This window comes from Rhinolophus sinicus, linkage group LG17 (genome assembly GCF_036562045.2).
Source record: "Rhinolophus sinicus isolate RSC01 linkage group LG17, ASM3656204v1, whole genome shotgun sequence".
NCBI classification, from domain to species: Eukaryota; Metazoa; Chordata; class Mammalia; order Chiroptera; family Rhinolophidae; genus Rhinolophus; species Rhinolophus sinicus.
Window position 1 is genome coordinate 9,181,853 of NC_133766.1, and position 20,809 is coordinate 9,202,661.

At 51.4% G+C, this 20,809-nt stretch overlaps 2 protein-coding genes across 2 annotated transcripts in view; one reads left to right on the top strand and one right to left on the bottom strand.

Annotated features, from left to right (window-relative positions):
* Window positions 1-135: 135 nt before the first annotated feature.
* Window positions 136-15,589, bottom strand: CLEC20A (C-type lectin domain containing 20A). Its single transcript, XM_074322355.1, has 8 exons — window positions 14,833-15,589; window positions 12,295-12,660; window positions 10,702-10,767; window positions 9,489-9,854; window positions 8,420-8,512; window positions 3,382-3,501; window positions 2,563-2,648; window positions 136-771 (listed from the first exon to the last, which is right to left on the bottom strand). Exons 1-8 carry the CDS (start codon window positions 14,870-14,872, stop codon window positions 649-651), a joined length of 1,260 nt encoding a protein of 419 aa, XP_074178456.1. The 5' UTR covers window positions 14,873-15,589; the 3' UTR covers window positions 136-648.
* Window positions 10,799-20,809, top strand: part of TEX35 (testis expressed 35) — a 30,161-nt gene continuing 20,150 nt past the window's right edge. The window contains exons 1-2 of the mRNA XM_074322356.1: window positions 10,799-11,130; window positions 18,705-18,800. The gene's annotated coding sequence lies outside the window, so the exon portion shown is untranslated. The remainder of the gene's footprint in view (window positions 11,131-18,704; window positions 18,801-20,809) is intronic.

Consider the following 20,809-nt stretch of genomic DNA (forward strand, 5'->3'; position numbering starts at 1 on the left):
TCAGACTAAAGTTGCTACTGTATTTGACACAGTACTCTCTTACTTTTAGCGTGTATCTGGGTGATTAGGATACCTGGAGAAAAACCAGAAAGAAAATGTTTGCAGGGACATTATTCTGAAGGTGTATTTTAACATTAAGAACAATGTCTTATGATTTCCCAACTTACAGGTAAGAAATATTTAGATGTAGGACAAATAGCTGGCATTTACACATATTGTATTGTGGTAACACCCTTAGAGAGTTCCTCATTCCCGAGAATTTGAAATCTCTTTAACTTGTTGCTGATAAAGAAAGTGTCCACTTTATTTGAAAGTAAGACCCCACTTAGCTTCTCAGACCACTACTGTTCTCTCTGAATTCCCCAGAGAGATTAATGGGGTTTGTGTCAGGATTTTTGTTGTTTCGTTGGGGTTTCTTTCTTTTTGTTTGTGTTTGCTTGCATTCTCAAGGTTGTTGTTCCCTAATAACTCCATCTTCTCCTGCTTACCTATTTCATTCTATAAAATCCAGGGATGCAGGTTGCATACGTAGTTTTCTTTTGTGTTGGGTGTAGGTCTGAAATTCCACCAGTTAACCTCTTCACAGAGCTGGAGTTATTTCTAATTCTCATCTACGAGGAATTGCAATACTACAATTCACTCAAAATCCTAAGTTGAGTGAGAAGGCATCTCCGGATCAGTAGACTTGCACTGTTTTTTGTTGACTTCAAAGCCGACCCATTTCAGTCTGAATTGCTCATGACCTAATGTTACCTTTAAGACTTCTTGGATCTGAAATATCAAAAAGAGAGAAACTATTGACACTGTCTTGTGACCTCATCAGCTCAGTCCTAAACTGTCCACCCATCACCCCTTACGTCCGCCGTACCCTTTCTTTTTCTTAGCCTCCCTCCAGCTGCCTGCCTTTTGGCATGAGCACCTTCACCGACGGGAAAGTACACGCACTCCCACCCCCCAGCCGAAAAGAAAGTCTGGTGACAAAGGAGACTAAAATAAATGACTTAACTGGTGCTCTTCACCCCTGACTGTTCGTCAGAATCACTGCACAACTTAAAAAAAAAGAGAGTGGGGTGCCCTTGAGCTCCACCTGGAACAATTCAATAGAATCTCTAGGGGTTGCGGGCAGGTGGTCAGGGTTTTTTTTTGTTTTGTATTTTTTTAACTTCCCCCAGGGGATTCCAACTTCAGCCAGAGTTAATAGCCGTAAGTCCATATGGCGCTCTTGGCACTGTGTATGACTGTGACAGCGTTTCTTTGTCCCTGTCCCTGAAACCCAGGGACACGTTGGCTACAGGTGTTTCTTTTCCTTCCATTTGGAATTTTAAACGCTGCTAAAACTGACGATGTATAGTGTACCTTCCCCCACACTCAGCTTGTCCCCAGCAATCCCATCTTTAAATCCGTGAGGTAGAAATTCTCCCCATGAATATGGGATAGATACATTCCCACAAAGGTGACCAGAAGATGGACTTCCTCATTTTGACCCCAATTTTCCTATTACTGGCTTCTGGTCTGGTCCCCTCACTGCCAAAAATGTCCTTGACTTTGGTAGACCTGATACTCAGCACTGCAGTCTTATTACTTGAACTTTTACTTAAAAATTTATCAGATGCTGAGTTGTAGCATTTGCACCTGTTCTTCCTTCAAGAGCAAAACTCTCCACTCCCTTCTGTGCTGCTGGCATGTGCGCATCCGTGCATACACATACACACACACACACACACACACACACACACACAAACTCCATTCTTTCTAGAAACCTGGGTTTGTGAGATTTTAGCAAATTGCCTATTAGCTGTTTCTTTGGCCTGTGAGTAAGTTACAATCAGCTACTAGGTAAATGCCAGTCTGTTTCCTTGTCTGTAAAATTATGATTTGGTCCAGATGACCCATAAAGAATTGTCTGACATCCTCTGATTATCTGATATAACTGAAAAATGAGCCCTTGGGCCATATTCGAAAATCAGCTTGAGGCTTTCGTCGTAATATTTAGGAATAATTTTTCTTCACAATCTCCCATCTCACAATACTTTCAAAGAACAACATAAAAAAAGAAAGCCTGGAACAAATGTACATTGAGAATAATAACAATGTTGATAATGATCGCGATAGCTAATGTTTATGTTTACTGAGCATTTTATATGAGCCAAGTTGCTAAACACTTTATATGGAATGTTTCATCTAATCATAATACCAACCATATAAGTTAGGTACTGTTGTTCCTAATTCATGAGGAAACCGAGGCTCAGAAAGAGTAAGTTACTTGCCCAAGGTCACACAACTATTAAGTGGAAAGCGAAGACCCAAATTCAAGTCCTTCTGAATATGTTGCCTTGATTGAAGAAAAAGGAACTGAGGGAAAAGGTTGGAAAGAGTAAGAACAGGATCTGAAAAGATCCCCAGCACATGAGCCAGCGCGTCCCCATGAGCTAAAGTGATGGCAATGGGAAAAGATGAGCTAATTTTACAAAGGTTTTTCTCTGATCATACTGGTTTTGACCATGTTGCTTGCATTGTCAAGTCATCGGACTAATCAAAATTAGAGGTAGGCAGAAGTCTCACCTCACTCAAAAACTGGTCTTTCATATCCTCTGGGTCCGTCAGAGCTGGGACAATAAAATCTGCTTTCAGGATTCCAAAGAGTTTCCCTGGAAAACAAAGCACTGCCTGGTTCGGTGCACATTCTCCTACTGCCCTTTGAAAACGTCAAGTTCTCAGCAGTCAGGAGTGCCCATTGGACACCATAGATGGTACATGGTGATTTAGGATTTCAAAAAGGAAAAAAAGAAAAAACTGCTGAACAAGAGACTGCTCAGCCACAATCAGGACCAACCAACTCATGACTGAAAGGAAAGAGCTATGACGGACGGTAAGGTGAGCGTCTCCTCCCCCATCAAGCAGTTTCTCTTCTGTATTTTCCTTCTAATAAATGTATTAAGTAGATGCCACACACCATTCCACCCAGGAAACTAAGTTCTCTGAGCCTATTAACAAGCTCAGCCTGCGGCCGTGAGCCTCTATACGCAGACAGGAATTACAACCTCGTTACAGGATTACTTTATATCTGTGTAGCATGTTATAGTTGATAAAGTACCTTTGCGTATTTATCTCATTGGGTGGTTTGCCCCCTGGTGTGAGCAGGGCATTTTCTCCTATACCTTCTTCCCCTTTTGCAGGTGAGAAATCGGAGATTCAGAAGTGAGGGAATTGGCTCCCTGAGCTTTCCGTAGCCAGGGCGCTAACTCGAGGACCCTCCTCCTCGTTCCTACTCCTGTTCCCTTCTCATCATTTCATGCTGTCTTTCATAAACAGGTCTCAGGGGCCCTGTGCTTTCGAGATTTAACTGTCTGGCTGTGGAACGTGGTCATCAGAAGCAGTTACCTGATTCTGGTGCTGGAGTGTGTTCTTCAGACTCTGGGTGGTTAGACACGCTCACATGTGGGGCCTGAGTGGCAGTAGCTATATCTCTCACACCAGTGCCAGTTCCTTCACTGGGCACAGCTACAGGAGGGGAAAATGAAGGAGTTACTGCAAATACAGCCAGAAGCAAGGCGGTTTGAGATTGGTGACTGCCCCTGAGCTAGCAGCCACGGCCATGTACCATTCCGTTGGGGAGCTCAGTGCCTGCCAGCCCTTGACTGACTCCCACAGGCTCGTGTACCCGGCCCTGGAGTTGCTACACCATCATGTCTCACAAAGGGTCCCTGATACAGGATTTGTGGGGCTTGGGCAGTTAGGAGATTTCTTCTCAGCACCAAATGTGTTCTTCCAGTAGTTCCTACCACAAAAGGCACAATCCCCTTATGTTGTCTGCCAGCCACACAGAGCCCCGACCATGGCAGCCAGGGACCCCCAACATCTCCATCAAAGGAAGCACCTCCAAAACCAAGCTCAGCCTCCCCCCAGCAACCTCCTCTCCCCCGTATGGCTGCCCATCTGCTGAGGTGCTCCAGCCAGAGACCCCAGCGTCCCTCAGCTGCCCCCTTACTCCCTCTCACTTGCTCTCAGGTTCAGTCACCAAAGTCCTGCAAGTGCCTTGCAGATAGATGCCTTTTTTTGTCAAATATGGAAATAACCGTATTGTTTCTGTGGTATATGATAATAGACTACTTGAGCAAAATATCCCCTGCCCTGACCCAGAGACAACCACTGTTAACTTGAATCTTTTAATTTGCGTAAAAATCGACCTTATTCTCTTTAAAGGCTGCATAGTACTTCATTGAATGTGCCAGAACTTATTTGACTGATCTGCTTCTACTGACCTTTAGCTTGCCTGATTTTACACTGGAATAAACAACACTTCAACCAATAACCTTGTGAGTGGAGGATGTGTGTATACGTGTGCACCTTGTACTATTATTTCCTTAATACTTGTCCAAGGGTAGACCTCTGTGTGAATGGCCGTGCACATTTCAGAAGCGATGCACATTGCCAGGCTGATTTTCCCACATTCTTGTCAGCTTTATCACCCCTTTTAAATCTCTGCCAAACTGGTAAGTAAAGAAAAATAAATTTTTAAAAATGCATCTGGCTTTTTAATTTGCATTCCTGTATTTCAGTGAACAAAGCTGAGCATTGTTAAAAAATGTGTTTGTATTTATATTTCTTCAATTAAGGTCACTTGCAAATGATGTAAAATCAATTCCCTCAAGTCTCTTCTCGTTCTGCTGCTCCAGATGTGGCCTGGGTTCCACCCAGCCAGACTGTCACAGGCTTTCCCCACAGACTCGTCCTGGTTGGCTTCCTCTCCAAATGCCCTCTTCTTTCCCCACCCCAAGCACTGTAAATTTCTTTAATGAGATGAATAAATCTGTAAACTCCTAAAACACTCATATCTCATCACCTGCATATAACCACATTTTCACAGATTTCCTCCCAATCTCTTTTCCTAAGCTAAGTTGGTGTTTCCTTTCAACCTTGTTGTGACTATAGAACACATGTAATGTTGAATCATGCTTTTTACCTTTTGCTTCCTAGTACAGGCCTTGTCGCATGTCATTATCACACCTTGCTTCAATTAAGTACAGATCTGAGCATTTTGCTCACTTGCCAAAAATCTCTGATGGCTCCACCACTGACTACAGGATTGAGGGCTTCAGCATTTGGCCCTAGTTTACAAACTCTTTCTACTTGTCCCTTGCCAAATATGTGACTTAACTCTCCGATCACATTAGACTGCTTGTCATTCCCAAACTACACACTTGCACATCTGCCGGTCTTTGCCAATGCTGAGCCCTCTGTCAGGAAGAACCTTCTAGGTCTGGCTGCCTACTGAAATCCCCCATTACCTTTTGTCCAATTACAGCGTCCTACCTTATCCATGGGGGATCGGTTCCAAGACTCTCTGTGAATGCCTGAAACTGTGGTAGTACTAAACCCTGTATATACACTATATTTTTTCCTATACATAGACACCTATAATAAAGTTTAAATATTAGGCACAGTGAGGGATTATCAACAGTAACTAATAAAACAATTTTAACAATATATACTGTACTAAAAGTTATACGGATGTCCTCTCTTTCTCTGGGCAGGCAGCCTGTACAGTGTGGGCAGAGTGGGACAGCCCAAGATTTCATCATGCTACTCAGATGCACGATTTAAAACTTATGAATTGTTTATTTCTGGAATTTTCCATTTAATATTTTTGAACTGTGGTTGACCATAGGTAACTGAAAGGAAAGTGAAACCATGTATAAGAGGGGACTACTGTACCACCTTTCCAGGTAGAATGCATGAGACCCTTTCCTGCCCAGGCCCTTGGTTCACACTTCTGGTGCCGCACTTACCGAACTGTCCTGGGTCTCTATTCGTCCCTGTTAGACTAAGCTCTTTTAAACACGGCAAACGGGTCCTGCTCACCTTGGTGCCCACGGTTCAAAGCCTTGTGCAAAACAGGTACTCAGGGAATGCGATTATTGAATTAAATCATCTACCAACGTGAAAAACACTATTCTAGGCCTGGAAAAGATACACAGAGGCATAAAGCACCCTGCCCTGTGACAGTCTGCAGTCTCACTAATTCATAATTGTGATCGTTCATAATCATAACTATTAAAACGAGAATGAGGGCCAGTCCTGTCTACCCAGTAGGTAAGGCCAGGAGACGGAATACATCACTAATCATTTCACTAGTGAATTGAGATTAGAACGGTAGTAACTACCATTTGTTGAGGAAACTTGCCTAAGAACACACAGTTAAGTACCGTGTTCCCCGAAAATAGGACCTAACCGGAAAATAAGCCCTAGTATGATTTTTCAGGATGACACCCCCTGAACACAAGCTCTAATGCGTCTTTTGGAGCAATAATGAATATAAGACCCGGTCTTATTTTTGGGGAAACATGGTATTATAGTAGAGCCCCCAACCCTTGGCTGTCAGTCTTCTGCAGCCAAATAGACTGTTTCTCCGCTAGACGGCCCGTCCTAAATTATCATCCATGGAGGCTGGGAGGGCGAGCTGGCCCGACAGCCCCTGTGGAGTGGACTGGACTGCAGCCAGAAGCGGGGGCTGGCCCAGCACACACCCCCACCTACTCACCCACAACTCTCGCCTGTGGCCCAGTGCGTGGGAGCTTGGGCCGGGCTGGGGTGGGGTCTCCGGCTCCCAGGAGCCTCCGGGCGACCGGCACGGGGCTTCCCACGCACCGCGCAGTGCGCGCCACGGCTCGGCCCAGAATGGCGCCCAGAACCGGAAGCCTCTGACACGCTGTCTTCCAGCCCAAAAGCTCCTCGAGGCTCAGAGCCGTGGGACCATAGAGGTAAGTGACCCACAAAGGGCGTGACACCATCCTGGGGGAAACTGAGGCACCGCCTGGGGGGGCCCAACCAGGGCCTCGCCGCTGCCTCCCGCAGAGTCGCGGGCTTGTCTTCAGTCACAGGGTCCCCCGGGGGCGTGGGGACTACAGCGGGGCTCAAAGTAGAGGCCAGCGGGCGCCCGGCCACTTCCTAGGGGACAGAGGCTCCGCAGGGGGCGCTGGAGCAGCAAGACTCGGGGTCCAGCCCGGTGGGCTGTGGTGCGACCCAGGTGGGCGCTGGTTCCTACGGCAGGAGAGGGGCTTCTGTAGGTACCCGCCGCACCCCGGGCCCCTGCGAAGGCCCCCCGCGCAGGGCCAGGACACCAGCCAGTGGTGCTGAGTGGCCAGGAAGGGACCCTACGTCCGTCTGTGGCCCCCAGAGGCCCTGCACAGACATTGTGACAAATACGCAAGGAGGGCCTCCTGAAGCGGTGGCCAGCGTGCCAGGGGCAGCCGGACAGGTGCTCGGTTAAACCTTAGATGGGACGAACACAGGGTCCCATCCCAAACCAAATCTGACCACAGACGGGCCCGGCGTTGTTCCCTTCAGGGTCGGGCCGCGCTCCTTAGCACCCTCCTGCGTGATCTGGGCCTCCCTGCTCAACACCCCCAACCTACCTGCAGCTCCTGCCTGCAAGCCCCCACTTAGCCCCCGTCCACTGCCCTTTGCAAGCTACCTCTTCTTCCTCATTCAAAATCAGCTCCTCCAGGAAATCCTCATGTGATTGCGGGAGCTGGGACAACCCCCTTGCCTGTGCTGTGTCCCCACCTTGCCTGCGACTACGCAGGCAACACCATCTTTTACCAGCTCCCTTCCCATCTGGCTGTCAGCTCCTTCCGGAGGGGCCCTGCCTTTCCTTTGTGTTCCCAGAATTAATGAAGCTCTGTGAGCAAGTCCCCTCATTTCTCCGTGTCCTCCAAAAAAGGCAATCAGACCTTTCTTTGTGTGACTAGGAATCTGTAAAGAACCAGACCTGTGAGGGGCCCCTCATTATCCTCGTCAGCTTCAGAACTCTTGGGAAGCAAAATGAGATAATAACTGTGAAGATGCTTCAGGAATTTAAAAACGCTCAAGGACGCTGTCGCTGTCATTCCCAGCCACGTCCCTACACATAGTCCCCACAACTCACCCCTCATCTCTCTCCGAGGAGCCCAGCATAAGACGGGATTCAATAGGCACCTCTATTGTGCTTCCCTCTCAGGATACCCAACCTCAAAGGCCTCTCTGGTGCCTTTTCTGCTCAGCATCCTCCAGTCTCTCAGGCCAGGTCCAGGTCACCTCACCTGAGAGACTGCACAGCCTGCCTCTCTCGGGTCTCCTGGTCCTGGAACTATAAATTCAGTGGCCCAGTTCAAGGAGGGAGGTTGCTGGTGATGGAATCCTCCTTCTCCCAACCCCAGCCAGCCCAGTAGTGTGGGAGGCACTCCCTGTCTGAAAATGGCCCTTGGCTGCCACCCACGTTGGCTCACCTCTTCTCTGGCCCTTCTCAGAGGAACCATGGGGCCGATCCTGTGCTGCTGCTTGTGAGACACCCTCTTCCACCTCCCAGGCCCTGAAGACCCCAGGATCCTACCAACCACTGGCTCAAAGCACCCGTACGAGAGAAAACAGAGGCGTATACCTGGCTGGGGTGTCATCCCCGTCATGACTTCCAAGGAGGGAGTGTTGATGAGCCGAGGGAGCGCTGCCGACTGCCGGTGTCCGATGGAGGGGTCTGCAGGTAAACACCCAGAGTGAGCGTGAGGGGACACAGCTCTGTCACACCTACTGGGCCTGGGAGAAGTCCCACCAGGCACTGCTGGGCCAGCCTCCATTGAAGTAACCAAATTCAGGAGGACGCATGTATTGTGTACCCACCCATGCCAACCACAGAGAGGTACTGTCACAATCTCTGTTCCTCACAACAGCTGTTCATGGAGGAACCATCATTCTTATTTTACAGAATAAGGAGTTTCTGTTGGAGGTGAAGAAAAATGTCCTAAATTCAGACAGTAGTGCTGATTGGACAACCCTGTGAGTGTACTAAAACCCATTGAATCAGACACTTCAAAAGAGTGAATTTTAAGGTATGTGAATTTTATCACAACAAAGCTGTTACAAAAAGGAAGGAAGGGAGGGAGGGCGGGAGGGAAGGAAGGAAGGAGAGAGGAGAGGACGAGACCTGTTGCTGAGGAGACATTATTCATAAGATCCAAAATAAGCAGGGTGGCCTCTGGCTCCCGTGCATTCATAGTGACAGTAACAATGACAATAGCTAACGTCTGTTGGGTGGCAGGGCCTCTGCTAGTTCCTTCCTATAATCCTCATTCAGTCTTCAAAGCTGTCCTATGAGTTGGCTGTCATCACTCACATTTTGTTAAACCTATTTTCTGGAAGTGGAAAGGGAGCCCAGAGACGCTGCCCACCTTATTTCTAGGAAGTAATAACGTCTGTCCGATTCCAGAGCCCACACTCAACCACTTCATTGCCCAGAAACTAATTCCTATTGCTAGTTGGTAATGCCCCGAGGCTGGATGGGGCCCATTCCATTCTTTAAAGATCCCCCAAATTAAATACTGCTCCAGCATCAGTTACCCTGAGTCGGGAAGTGTGTCCTCAGCTCTATTCTCAGTGTTTCCTGCTGCTCAGCAAACCCATGTCCCATCCTGTTCTAGCCTTGCCGAAAGCCAGCAGGGAGGCCGGCCACGTACCATAGAAGCAGATGAAGGGCTGCAGGGAAGAGCACACCACTGAGTAGACTCTGGGGGAGTAGTTGACGTAGGTGCGGAGTCCTGCACACAGCCCTACCCCGAACTTGGGCACCTGCAGCCAGGTGGGAATGCTGGCACCCAGGCCACTGGACCAGCTCAGAGACCTAGAGACCGCGTCGAAGTAGAGGCCAATCCAGGCCTCAGTCTCGCTGGTGATGGACTTCAAGGCTTCCTTGCCTGCCTGGTCAGTCAGCGTCTGCAGGTCGGCCAGGTCCGTGTGGTGGCTGCGGCAGTACCCCAGGGCTGCCATCCATGTCATTCCGTGCTCAAATCGCCGAAAGGTCAGTCTGCCAATCTGGACCTCAGCTAGGGGCAGAGAACACAGAGGCCATACACATCGGTGATTCGAAACAATATAAGTTTGGGGAGGAGGGAATTTGGCACCACCTGAGGCAGCGAGTGCAGAGACCTGAGGAAGGAAAAACCTCTGTTTGCAGAATTGGGAGTCACATCCTCAGATACAAATGGGGCCTCGCAGACTCTCTGACACAAGACCGAGGCCCATCGAGATTTGCCTGACATTTCCCTCATTTTCCATATGTAAACCTGAGCTGGGCGTGTGGCATACGTCATCTTTGTAAATCCCCGCTGTCATCCTGAGAAGCAGATGCTGATACTAACTTCATTTCACACAGGAGCTTAGAAAGGCTCCAGGGGTTGATGACTTGCCCACACTCGCCGTATGAAGTAGCAGGTGAGGGTCAGATACAGGTCTGCCTGCCCCTGGAGACTGATTTTCACTTTGCACCCCCATAGTCCACAGCATGCAGGAAACCAGTCCCACAAAGCAGGTCGCTGGAGGAGTGTCCTTTGCCTGCCACGGAATCCCTCTACACCAGACAGAAAGGGAAACTTTTTTTTTTAAATACCAGGGCAGTGATAATCCAGATAGATGGGCCTGAGCTGTGGGCCAGCCACTGAGGTGGGGGCATGGGAACAGCGGGGATGCAGCCTGGGCTCTGCCACTGTGATTGGAGACCCTGATCAAGTCACCTCTCTCTGAATAATAAATGCATTGACGCTCCCCAGGGGTTTTCACCTGGGGGCAGCTAAGCCAGGGGATCCCTCAGCCAGGTGGAGGAGTGGGGTGAGGGGGATGGGGACCCAGGAGTAGTGACCAGCGGGTCCGGTGGCTGAGTTCCTAGGTGTGTACCTGGCTCTGGAGAGGGCATCAGGCTGAAAATGGGCTCCATGGGGTCGCGATGCACCTCGGCAGGGTCTGTAAAACAAACAGACCATGTGTTGTGGGGCTGGCAGGGCACTCTGCAGGTGCCAGGAACCCCAGAGTTGAATGTGGGAGAACCCTTGCTCAAGGTTAGACAGGCTCCTTTGTTCCTGCTTACATTAGACAGACAGACAGACAGACAGGAGGGGGGTGGGGAGAGAGGAGAGAGAGAGAGTGTGCGCTCTCCAGTTACGTGGCAGATGCTATTCTAGGCTATTCTAGACGCTTATTTCTGCTGGGAAAACCGCAGAAATAAGATGAGCAGGACCCTTGCTCTTGAGCAGAACATGAGAAGGAGCATGCCTTGCAAAGAGTTCGGAAGGAAGACCCCAGCCAGGCAAAGGCCAAGCTCCTAAGGTGAGAAGGGAAGGACAGCGTGGGTGTGCAGAATGGAAAGCAGCCTGCGTGGCCAGGGAGAGAAATAGGAAAGGAGGCCACAGAGATGAAGCAGGGCCTGGCTGGCTACAAAAGGGATGTGATTCTAAGTGCTAACGGGACCTGTTGAATGTGCTTAAGTGAAGAGGTCTGAGGGTTTTGAAAGTTCCCTCTCTAGAGAAGGGACTGTAGGCGGGCAGACCCCAGGGAGGAGGGTGCAGAAGAGGACAGGGTGTGTGGGTGGAGGCGTCAGATGCACCTCACACACAGTCCTTCCTTGGCAGGGCTCCCACCCTGGCGGCCACTCCTGCTGGCTTTGGAACCCCGATGTCAAGGCAGGGCCACCGTGCACTACATTTCAAGGCCCTGGGACAGGCACAGTGTGGTGGAGAATTGGGGGACGTTTCGGGTCAGTCCTCCATGCCTCTATTTGAGGAGTTAAGGTGGTATAGAGTTGGGCTGGGCCTTGGCTAACGGAGAGAAAAGCAGAAACTGGCACTTTTTTTTTCTTACCAGGAAAATGCTCTCTGGTCTTTAACCATCCCCCTGCATGATCTCAGACAAGGGTCGTTGCCGTGGGCCCCCTGGGGGAGAGAGGGCCGCGGGGGGGACAAGGCTGGCCAGTGCCACGTACATTGAGTACTGATGGTGGATTTCCTGTGGAGGTGCCCTCAGGAGCTGGCTGCACCCACTTCCTCCCTGGAAGCAGAGGGTCTCCCAGAGAATGGCTGTTCCACCTCCCACACCCCCATGAGACAAAACCACATTGCTTTTTGAGAAGGCGAGAGACCTTGAATTCTCCCATTTCTGCATAGATGCAACTTAATCCCCACCCTGTCTTTCCCTTTTTCTTCCCTGTCTTTTCCCTCTTCCCCTAAATCCTTAATTGGCAAAGGGACGTAGTAGAACATTCCACATTTTGCTTTTTCTCGACCCTGATTTACCCCCATTTCTCTAGATGGACTCTGGGGAACGAGGGACAGAGAAGATAGAAACTAAGGCTGCCAAGAGGAATGTAGGAAAAAGGGGCTAAGATAACAGTCAGCCATCCTTGAAAGACACGGGCTGGTGAGTTCTCTCGCTCTCATTTGCTCTTGAGAAGCAATCCTGGGTGAAGACCAGGCCCGAACAGGCCTCTGCACACACCGTCGTAGCAGATGAAGGGCTTCTGCTCTGTGCACGAGGCGGCCCCCAGGCTGGGGACAATAGCCACGGAATAGAGCGTGGCGCAGATGCCCTCCTTGAAGATGGGCAGCACGCTCCACTTGGGGGTGGTGAAGACCGAGCCGCTGGACCAGCTCAGGCCATGGGTGCGCACGTCGTAGAAGAGGCCGATCCACGCCGCCGTGCTTTTGGTGAGGAAGTAGAGGCTGCTGATGGCGCTCGGGCTGTTGAGGCTCTGAAGGTCGGCCAGGTCCGTGTGGTGCTGCCGGCAGTACTGCAGGGCCTGCAGCCAGCTCTGCTCCCCCTCCACCCTTTGGAAGGTCTTGCCACTGCTCGCCAGCTGCAGGGCTGGGGGGAGAAAGGCTGTCACTGTATGGCCACCTGCAGCCCGCGTCCTGGTCCCCGAAGAGCTGTCAGTCACGCCACAGGCCGCCTCCCTAGCCTCTTCTCTCCGCCAGGCCCCTCACCGCTGGCCCTCCAGTTGCTCACAGCTCTGCCTCCAAGCCTTACCACAAGCTGCTGCTTTGGCCCGAAGGACTGGCAGCCCCCACCTGCTCCCTTAATGCCCTCATCTCCCGCTTCCCTTTGCCAGCTCACTCCTCACCCCTCTGCCCATTTTGGTAGGTGCCCTGCCTGCATTCTGCAGTGCAGCTTGGTTAGTGTTGATAACAGTAGGTGGTGTTTCGTGATCGCTTGTCATGTGCCCTTTGCTGATTCAGTCCTTCCAACAGCCCTGTGACTGCACCTGTGTGATAACTGAGGAAACCAAGTCACTGAGAGTTAAGTGACCTGGTCAAGCCCACCCAGTGGGAAGGGGTAGAGCCAGGACCCAAGGACTGTGCATGGGGTTCCCAGCCCTTAGTTATCACATGGCACTGCCCTGACGTAGGCGCCAGGGGCTCAGAACCCGCTGCACGTTTGAGTCACCGCTGGGGAGCCTTTCAAATACACCGATGCTCAGGATCTGGATTTGCTGGGACCAGGACCAGAATTTTCTAAAAGCTCCGGGGAAAGGACCTTTTTGCTTTTGTGTCTCTACCACCAGATCCAGACAACTTTGGAGCAAAGAACAAGCTGTATTCATCATTCTATTCCAAGCCCAGCACATCAGAAGGTCTCAATGTGCTGAAAAGGATGGAAGGAATGAGTGAGTGAACGAACAAACTCATGAACAAGTGAAACTTCTGGGGACCAGCCCCGAGCCCCAGGACCTGAATGTCCGCTTCCTTCCTTGCTGACTCCGTGTCCTTGCCGGGGTCCCAGCAAACAAGGGCTGGTCGGGGGCTGCTCAGCTCGGCCCAGGCCCTGCTGTGCAGAGGGATGAAGGGCCTGGGGCCAGGATCTTACGGGGTCCCAGGCCTTACGAGCCAGCCTCACCCCAGATGCCCGAGGAGAGGAAACTGAGAAGAGCGGGGCCCAGTGTGGGAGGACGGGGAAAAGGACCCACAAGCACTGGCCCAGAAGCCGGAAACTCCTCTCACCCACCAGAGGAAAACGCTGTCTGGAGCTGGAGGATCCCTGTGCCCAGGAAAGGCAATAGAAAAAAATACGACTCTTTCTTACGATGTGTGATTCACTTTGACCTTTGTTACCCCTATTTTTTTCATATCACTGCCTATGGCCCACTATATTGATTTTAGGATCTAATGGGTCACAAGCTACCATTGGACAAACCCTGTCGCCCATCCGATCTTCTGGATTTGATCACAGTCCTGAGGCGTCCAGCACTGAGCTCTGTGTTTGTGTCCGGCTGCCGTTCTGTACGTTACATAGAGTCACCCTGCCAGTCTGCTCTGTCCCAGACCCCCAATTCATTAAATGGCACCCCTCCTCCCTCCAGCGTCTCCAGCCAGCCCCAACCCAGGAGTCACCTCTGGTCCCTCCCTTTCTCTCCTTCTTGTCATTCAGTCACGCAGTGAATCCTGTCAGCTCTGTGGCCATTGTGTATCTTGAACCTTGAACTTTTCCAAGTCACCATCCTCTTGCATTTCCCTCATTTATCTCTTAGACTCAGCCCAAATCTCCCTTCCTCAGAGAACCGTCCCTGCCAACTTTACCTAAAGAGCCCCCTCCATGCTTCTCCCTGTGACCCTCCCCCCACCCTGAGTATTTCCTCCCCTTCACTTGTCACATTCTGTAATGATTTTATTTGCTATCTTCTTGCCCAGTGTCTTTAACCCCCACTAGATTGTAAGCTCAGTATAGTCAGGGACCATTTCTGACAGGCACCTGCTAGGCACCTACTAAAGACTTGTTGGTTAGATGCGTAAATGAGGAACGAATGAGTGAAACGATGTGCAGAACAGCAAACTGGGTTCTGGACCCTGGGCCCCTGGATTTGGGGAGGGGAGGGGAGGTTTCTGTCACCAGGTGTGGACTGACGTTTGAAAAAAAGTTCCACTTTGTTTCCCCTTAACCTCAAAATCTGGGAACCTCAGGGGAAAGGCACCCTCTCCTGAGACCCGAGCCCTGGGCATGCACGGAGCGCAGTGCCCTCCTGCCAGCAGGCAGTGGCCTTACCTGCTAAGCAGAGGCAGGCCTGCAGCCCCAGGGCCAGCATGGCTGCAGCACAGGACCGGTGGCGGTGGCAAGGCTCCTCACCTCTGGCAGAGGCTACGCCCGGTTTTCTGGTCCTTCCTTGTTCTCCATTCTCCTCCTTTTCCTACCAAACTGACAGATTTTACTAAATCAATACTGTTCAGTGCCTACTGCGTGCAGCCACGGTGCAGCCAGAATAAAGCAGAAAGGATCTCTGTCTTCCTGCAAGTTGCAAGGAAGGCAGCAGGGGTCAGATCGCAGATGAGCAGAGATGGGAGGGGAGCCCAGCCCTGGGCCTGGCTGCTGGGGACACAGGTAGCTGGGTGGCAGAGGGCCGCCAAGGTTAGGGCCCTGGGGCTCATGCAGCAGGCGTGGAAGGAGAGGAAAGGGGGACTGGGGAGGGAGAAGGCACTGGCATCTGTGGGCCAGGCTTTGCTGGACTCGCCTCCCTGCCCACCCTCACAGCAACCACACCACCAGGAGAGGCCATCATGAACCCCCTTTTATAGGTGAGAAAGTTGTGGCTCAGAGAAGTGAAAGCATTTGCTCAAGATGTGGGAGGAAGTAGCAGGGCAGCAATTCAAACTCAGGTCACTAGAAAACAAGGTGGGGAGGTGACAGGCTCCCAACTCGTCCTGTCCTACGTCAGTGAGGTCTGAGCCCACCCCCCACCCCAACCTGTCTAGGCTCTGGTTCCCTGATGAAGCAGGACCAGAGACCAGGGCACTTTCTCTGGGGAACCAAGGACTGCTCTCTGGCTGACTTGAACTCTCTGTCTCTTCCTCTCTCTCCCCCTCCCTTTCTCTCCCTCCTTCCCCCTCCCTCCCTCCTTCTTCCTCCCCCTCATTTTCTCCCTCCCTCCCTCCCTCCCTCCCTCTCTCTCTCCCTCTCTCTATCTCTCTCCCTCCCTCCTCCCTCTCTCCCTCTCTCTCTCCCTCCCTCCCTCCATCTCCCTCTCCCCACTGCCTCTTACCCTATTTCCCTCCCAACATCCTGTTTATGCCCGGAGCTCTCTCCATTCCCCTGAGAGCTAAGCTTTTGGAAACCAAAGCCTGGAAGACTCTTTTTTTGCCCTCCACCCTTCACACCCTTCCTCCCTTTCCCCCCAGAGGGAAGGGCAAACGGACCCTCTGAAAAGGCAAAGGAATGAGGAAAATATTGTTAATGCTCCCACAGTAGTGTCCGGCTACAATATTCTGTGCGCGCGGCCTCAGATGACTTCATCCCAGTAACACTACCCGTTTGTGCCACGGCCTCACAGGGCCACTCCCTGGGGACAGAAGAGAATCCGATAGTCCCGGCCTGGAAAACGCCACCGCTGTTACTCGGCCACTCAGCCTCTCAGCCACGTGCCCTCGTGTCTTGATTGAAGGGCCCTGTTAAGCACCCCAGCTTCCCTTGGGAGAGGAGAGGCCCACTTGGGCAGTACAGTGAGGGGGTGGGGGCCTCTGCCACCTTGGGGTCAGGCGCAGCATCTCCCTGGGGGCTGCTCTTGGCACTTGGTTTGAAATTCCACATGCATTTGTCTTCTCTCTGGAGAGGCGTGAGAGCAGGGGCTGTGCCTTGGTCACAAGGCTCTCACCCTGTAACAAGTCCCATAAAACCTCCCGATAAAGGGTGGGCATGACGGGTGTGCTAGGAAGACTTGCTGTGATGTTTCTCTTAGGAATCCCACTCCTCTCTAGGACCTTGTCTGGTACCCAGTGATCTTGAATGCCCGGGGCGGGGCTGGTGATGAGGGGACAGACCTGCTCAGGGCATGAGTTTCACTGAAGTGTCAGGAAACCGTGGGCAGGGTGAGAGGGACAGAGAGAAGGCAGCAGCGGGCTTCCTCAGTGACCCAGGAACAAACGCTTGGTTTGCATGAGCTGCAGGAAGCAAAGGGCTTGTGGAAACTGTACATCTTCACCCCGCACACACACGCACACATGCACACCACCCTCAGGTACAGGTCTGCAACTTGCACTTTCCCACAATCGATATAGACCTTTTCTCCCAGACCCACCAGATCTGCACCCCCAAGTGGAAGCTGCACTTCCCACACTTGCGTTTCTACTCGGACATGCTCTCAACACCCCTGGGAGCGGGCAGGTGTTCTGCAAAGCGAGTGCCTATGACTGTCTGGGGTCTTTGGCAGACACGCTCCACAGCCAAGTGCCCCAGCCATGCACACAGGTCCAGCGAGCGAGCAGCGGGCACATATTTATCGAAGAAATGAATCATGTACTGTTGATGAGTTTATGGATGCGGACGTGACCTGGAGCAGTCACTTGTGCCTCTTGGGGCCATTTCTGCCCAAGGGAAAAGTTCTGCTACAGCAGCCTCTATACCTCTGCAGTGGGGCTCCCAGCGAGGGGGCCTGTGCTAGTGGAGGCCTCACCTCAGGGCTGCTGAGTCCGAAGGGGGAAGGGATGAAGCCCCCACATCTGCATTGTTCATGAGGCCTCATGTGGACTTGTTTACCTTTGCTCACCCCAGTTTTACAAATGTCAGGTGAGAAATGCTGACTTGGGCTGCTGTGGGGGGCAGGCCTCACCTCCACTCCCTAAGCCGGGAAGGTGGTAGGTCCTTGGCCTGTGGCTGAGGCCGTCTGGGGATTAAAGTGCTGGCTGTGTATCCAGGCTGCCTGGGTTCATTTCCTAGCTCCCCCACCCAGCTTTGTGACTTCAGAAGAGTTAAGCTTGAGTTAAACAGTTTCTTCATCTGTAAACCAGGAATAGTGATGGCACCTACCTCTTAGGGTGGTTATGTGGATTAAATAAACATTGGAAATGCTTGGTTAGGACACTAGCTATTTTATTACAGTGCCTTCCCTTGAATCTAGTTCCACCTGCAGGGAAGAGACTAGCAGTGTCGCCAGGTAGTCACTGACCAAGAGAATCCAAGGACCCAGAGCCTCTCTACAGGGTGACCAAAGCCCCTCCTTAGCAATGAGACACCCCAGTGTCTTTATGCCTGAGCCATCCCACCCTTCCACAAAGAAACAATGCCACACAGCTCCGGCTGACCTTCCCACTTGTCTGGCCTTAACCGAGCTGCACAAACAGGCCGAGGGAGACAGCAGACTGGGGGGCTGGGATGGGGCTCGAGCTAGGGGTTCCACACTTGAGAGCAGGTCTGAGAATGAGCTTGGAAGGGGGGCCGAGACCAGGAACAGCCATAGTGTAGAGGGTTGTTCCAGGGAACCTGAAAAACAGGTTGTTCCCTCGTGGAAGAATGGGGGATCGGGATGGTATGGACAAATACAGGCACACGTCATTTTATTGTGCTTCACAGGTGTTGCAGATTTTACAAATCAAAGGCAAGACCCTAGACCAGGGGTGTCCAAACTTTTTCCAACAGTTTTCACCAAGGGCCATATGCGGTAAAATACACAAACAGCCGGGCCACTCACTCGAAGTGAAGTATGTATTGCCTCACCTGGTTTATTTAAGTAAACTAAATATATGTTTGGAATTTGCTATGGGCCAGTTAACAATGGGTCGGGCTGCAGTTTGGACACCCCTACCCTAGACCATCAAAAAGATTACAACTCACTTTACCATGGTGGCCTGGAAGCTGAGGGAGACGGAAGGACGGAAATGAGCTGTGCTCCAAAAGATGACGCGACGGGTCAAGAAGGCAGGAGAGACAAGTAATGTCAGTAGTTAATTTTCCATGTCAACCTGACGGCCACAGGGTGTCCAGATGCTTGGTTAAACATTATTCTGGGGTGTCTGTACAGGTGTTTCTGGGTGACATTAACATTAACATAGGTAAGTTGAGTAAAGCAGATTGCCCTCCCCAGTGGGTGGGCCTCATCCAGTCAGTTGAGGAATTGAGCAGAATTAATTCCTTCTCACTGTCTGTTTTAGAACTGGGCCTTCCTCCTCTGTGTGTGGACTGGAACCTACACCATTGGCTCTCCTGGGTCTCCAGCCTGCAGGTGGCAGATTCGCCTCCATAATCACGTAAGCCAATTCCTTAAAAGAAATCGATAGACAGACAGACAGACAGATAGAGTGAGCTCCTGTTGATTCTGTTGTTTCTCTGGTGAACCCTAATACAGGTAACCAAGCGGAAGGCCAGAGAAAAGGCTGGTAGAATGTCTGGGGGGACTGGGTTCTGGCAGGAGCAGCAGGAAGAGGCCAGGTCAGGTTGCTGACTGAGGTCAGCAAGAGGAATCTGACTGACCAGGCTGGCAGTGCGGTCTCCTCCCTGTGGACTTTGGGGCTTCATTTTTTCCAGTTCTCTGAGTGCTGAGCTGAGAGACATCCATGCACACACACCAAGGGTTGTCACATTTAGGATATCCCATTACAGGCAAACCTCTTTTTCGCAGGAAGAGGGCCTTGCCTTTAATTTGTAAAAAATGCAACATCTGTGACGTGCCATAAAGTGAGGTCTGCCTATAGCTCCTGAGCCAGTAACCCACAGGACCTCTGAGAACAGGAATGCAGATACTCTGACATGGTAAAATACCAGCTCCACACACACACATCTCAGAGGACACCTTCTTGTTCTATACCGCTAGAGGACGGATAGATTTAAGTCCAGTCCAAACTGCTGCATCGAGTGACAAGGCCAGGTAAAGGTGACCGTGGGCCAGATGGAGCAGAGAAAGCTGATTTGGTATGCAGCACACCTGCTGGGACAGGCTAGGAACTCTGCTGGAAGGAAGACCCATTGGAAATGCTGGAGACAGGCAGTCACCATCCAGGGCCCAGCATGGAAGGGGTGATCCCACTGACAAGTGGAGGGAGCGTGTCATCCTCAGAGGTCCAGGCGGGTGTTGGCATGTGGTGGATAAACGTGGCCCTGCCTGGCTCCTGTGCTGAGGTTTAGAGAAGAATCTGGGTCTAGAGGAAACAGGGTACTGGGAAGCTCCCAAGGCCAGGAATGGGGTCCAGAAGAACATGGCAGAGAGCCAGCTCCAAGAACTGGGCTGTGTCCCCGCTCTGGGACCCTTAACACCCTGGGCCTACTTACCATGTTGTAAGTGCGATTCTGCTGTTGCAGCTGTGAGCCCATTGGTGATGAGTCCCTTGGGGCCAGGGCCGTGCCCAATTCTCTTTGTGCTCCTGGTGCCTAAAAGGAGCGCTCAGTGAACGTGTCCTGAACGAACAGGGGACTCAATGTGGGGTCCCCTGCATAGTGAACCTGAGCTCCTTGCTGGGAACCGGCCTGGCCCCGAGCCTGGACTAGGGTTGCCCGGCAGTGAGGTCCGGGGCTGAGAACCAGGCAGGCGCCAGGATTCACAGTTCTCTGGAAGGGTTGTTGTTATTATTGCAGTTTTTAGAGGGGTGAGGACACAAGACATAAATCACTTTTGTTTAATCAAAAATCGGGGGGGAAAAAAACCTAACGCTTGTGTTTAGGGCGCTCGGAAAATGAGTGTGCTTGCTTGCTTCAGTGTCTGACTCAGTGCAAGTTGTCTTTCTCCAGGGAGCGATTTTCACATGAACTTTGCCACCCAGAGGAGCCATGTCACATGTCCCTTCTCTGCTTCAAGTCAGAGCTCAGGGCCCCAGAGGCTTCCTCTGTCACCTGGCCCGGGAACATGCTCTGGGGCCTGCAGTAAGAGAGTGAGGTCTGCAGGGCCCTCTGCAGAATGGGCCGGGATAGACTGGGAGTATTGTATTATAGAGCCCTGGACAAACAGGGTCATTGTTACAAACTGTCTCCATGTCCCAGCCCATTGGCCATTCAGGTGGCAAAGAGGTGGATCTGTAACCCGAGCTCTAACTGTGCCAGGTCACCTTTGCTGGGAGATTTAACCCCAGGCCACTGGTACCTTCTTTTTTGGATCTTGTTGACTATGTCCCTTTTGCACTACAAACATAAGAACACAAAATCAAGTCAAGTTTCCTTTGGTGAGGACTTGTTAGAGTGAAGTAAGAGAGGTAACATGCTAGGGAAGGGCCGCAGAGATCAGCTACCTGCTCCTTAAACCTCTTTCCCCTGATTCTTGGAAGGACTT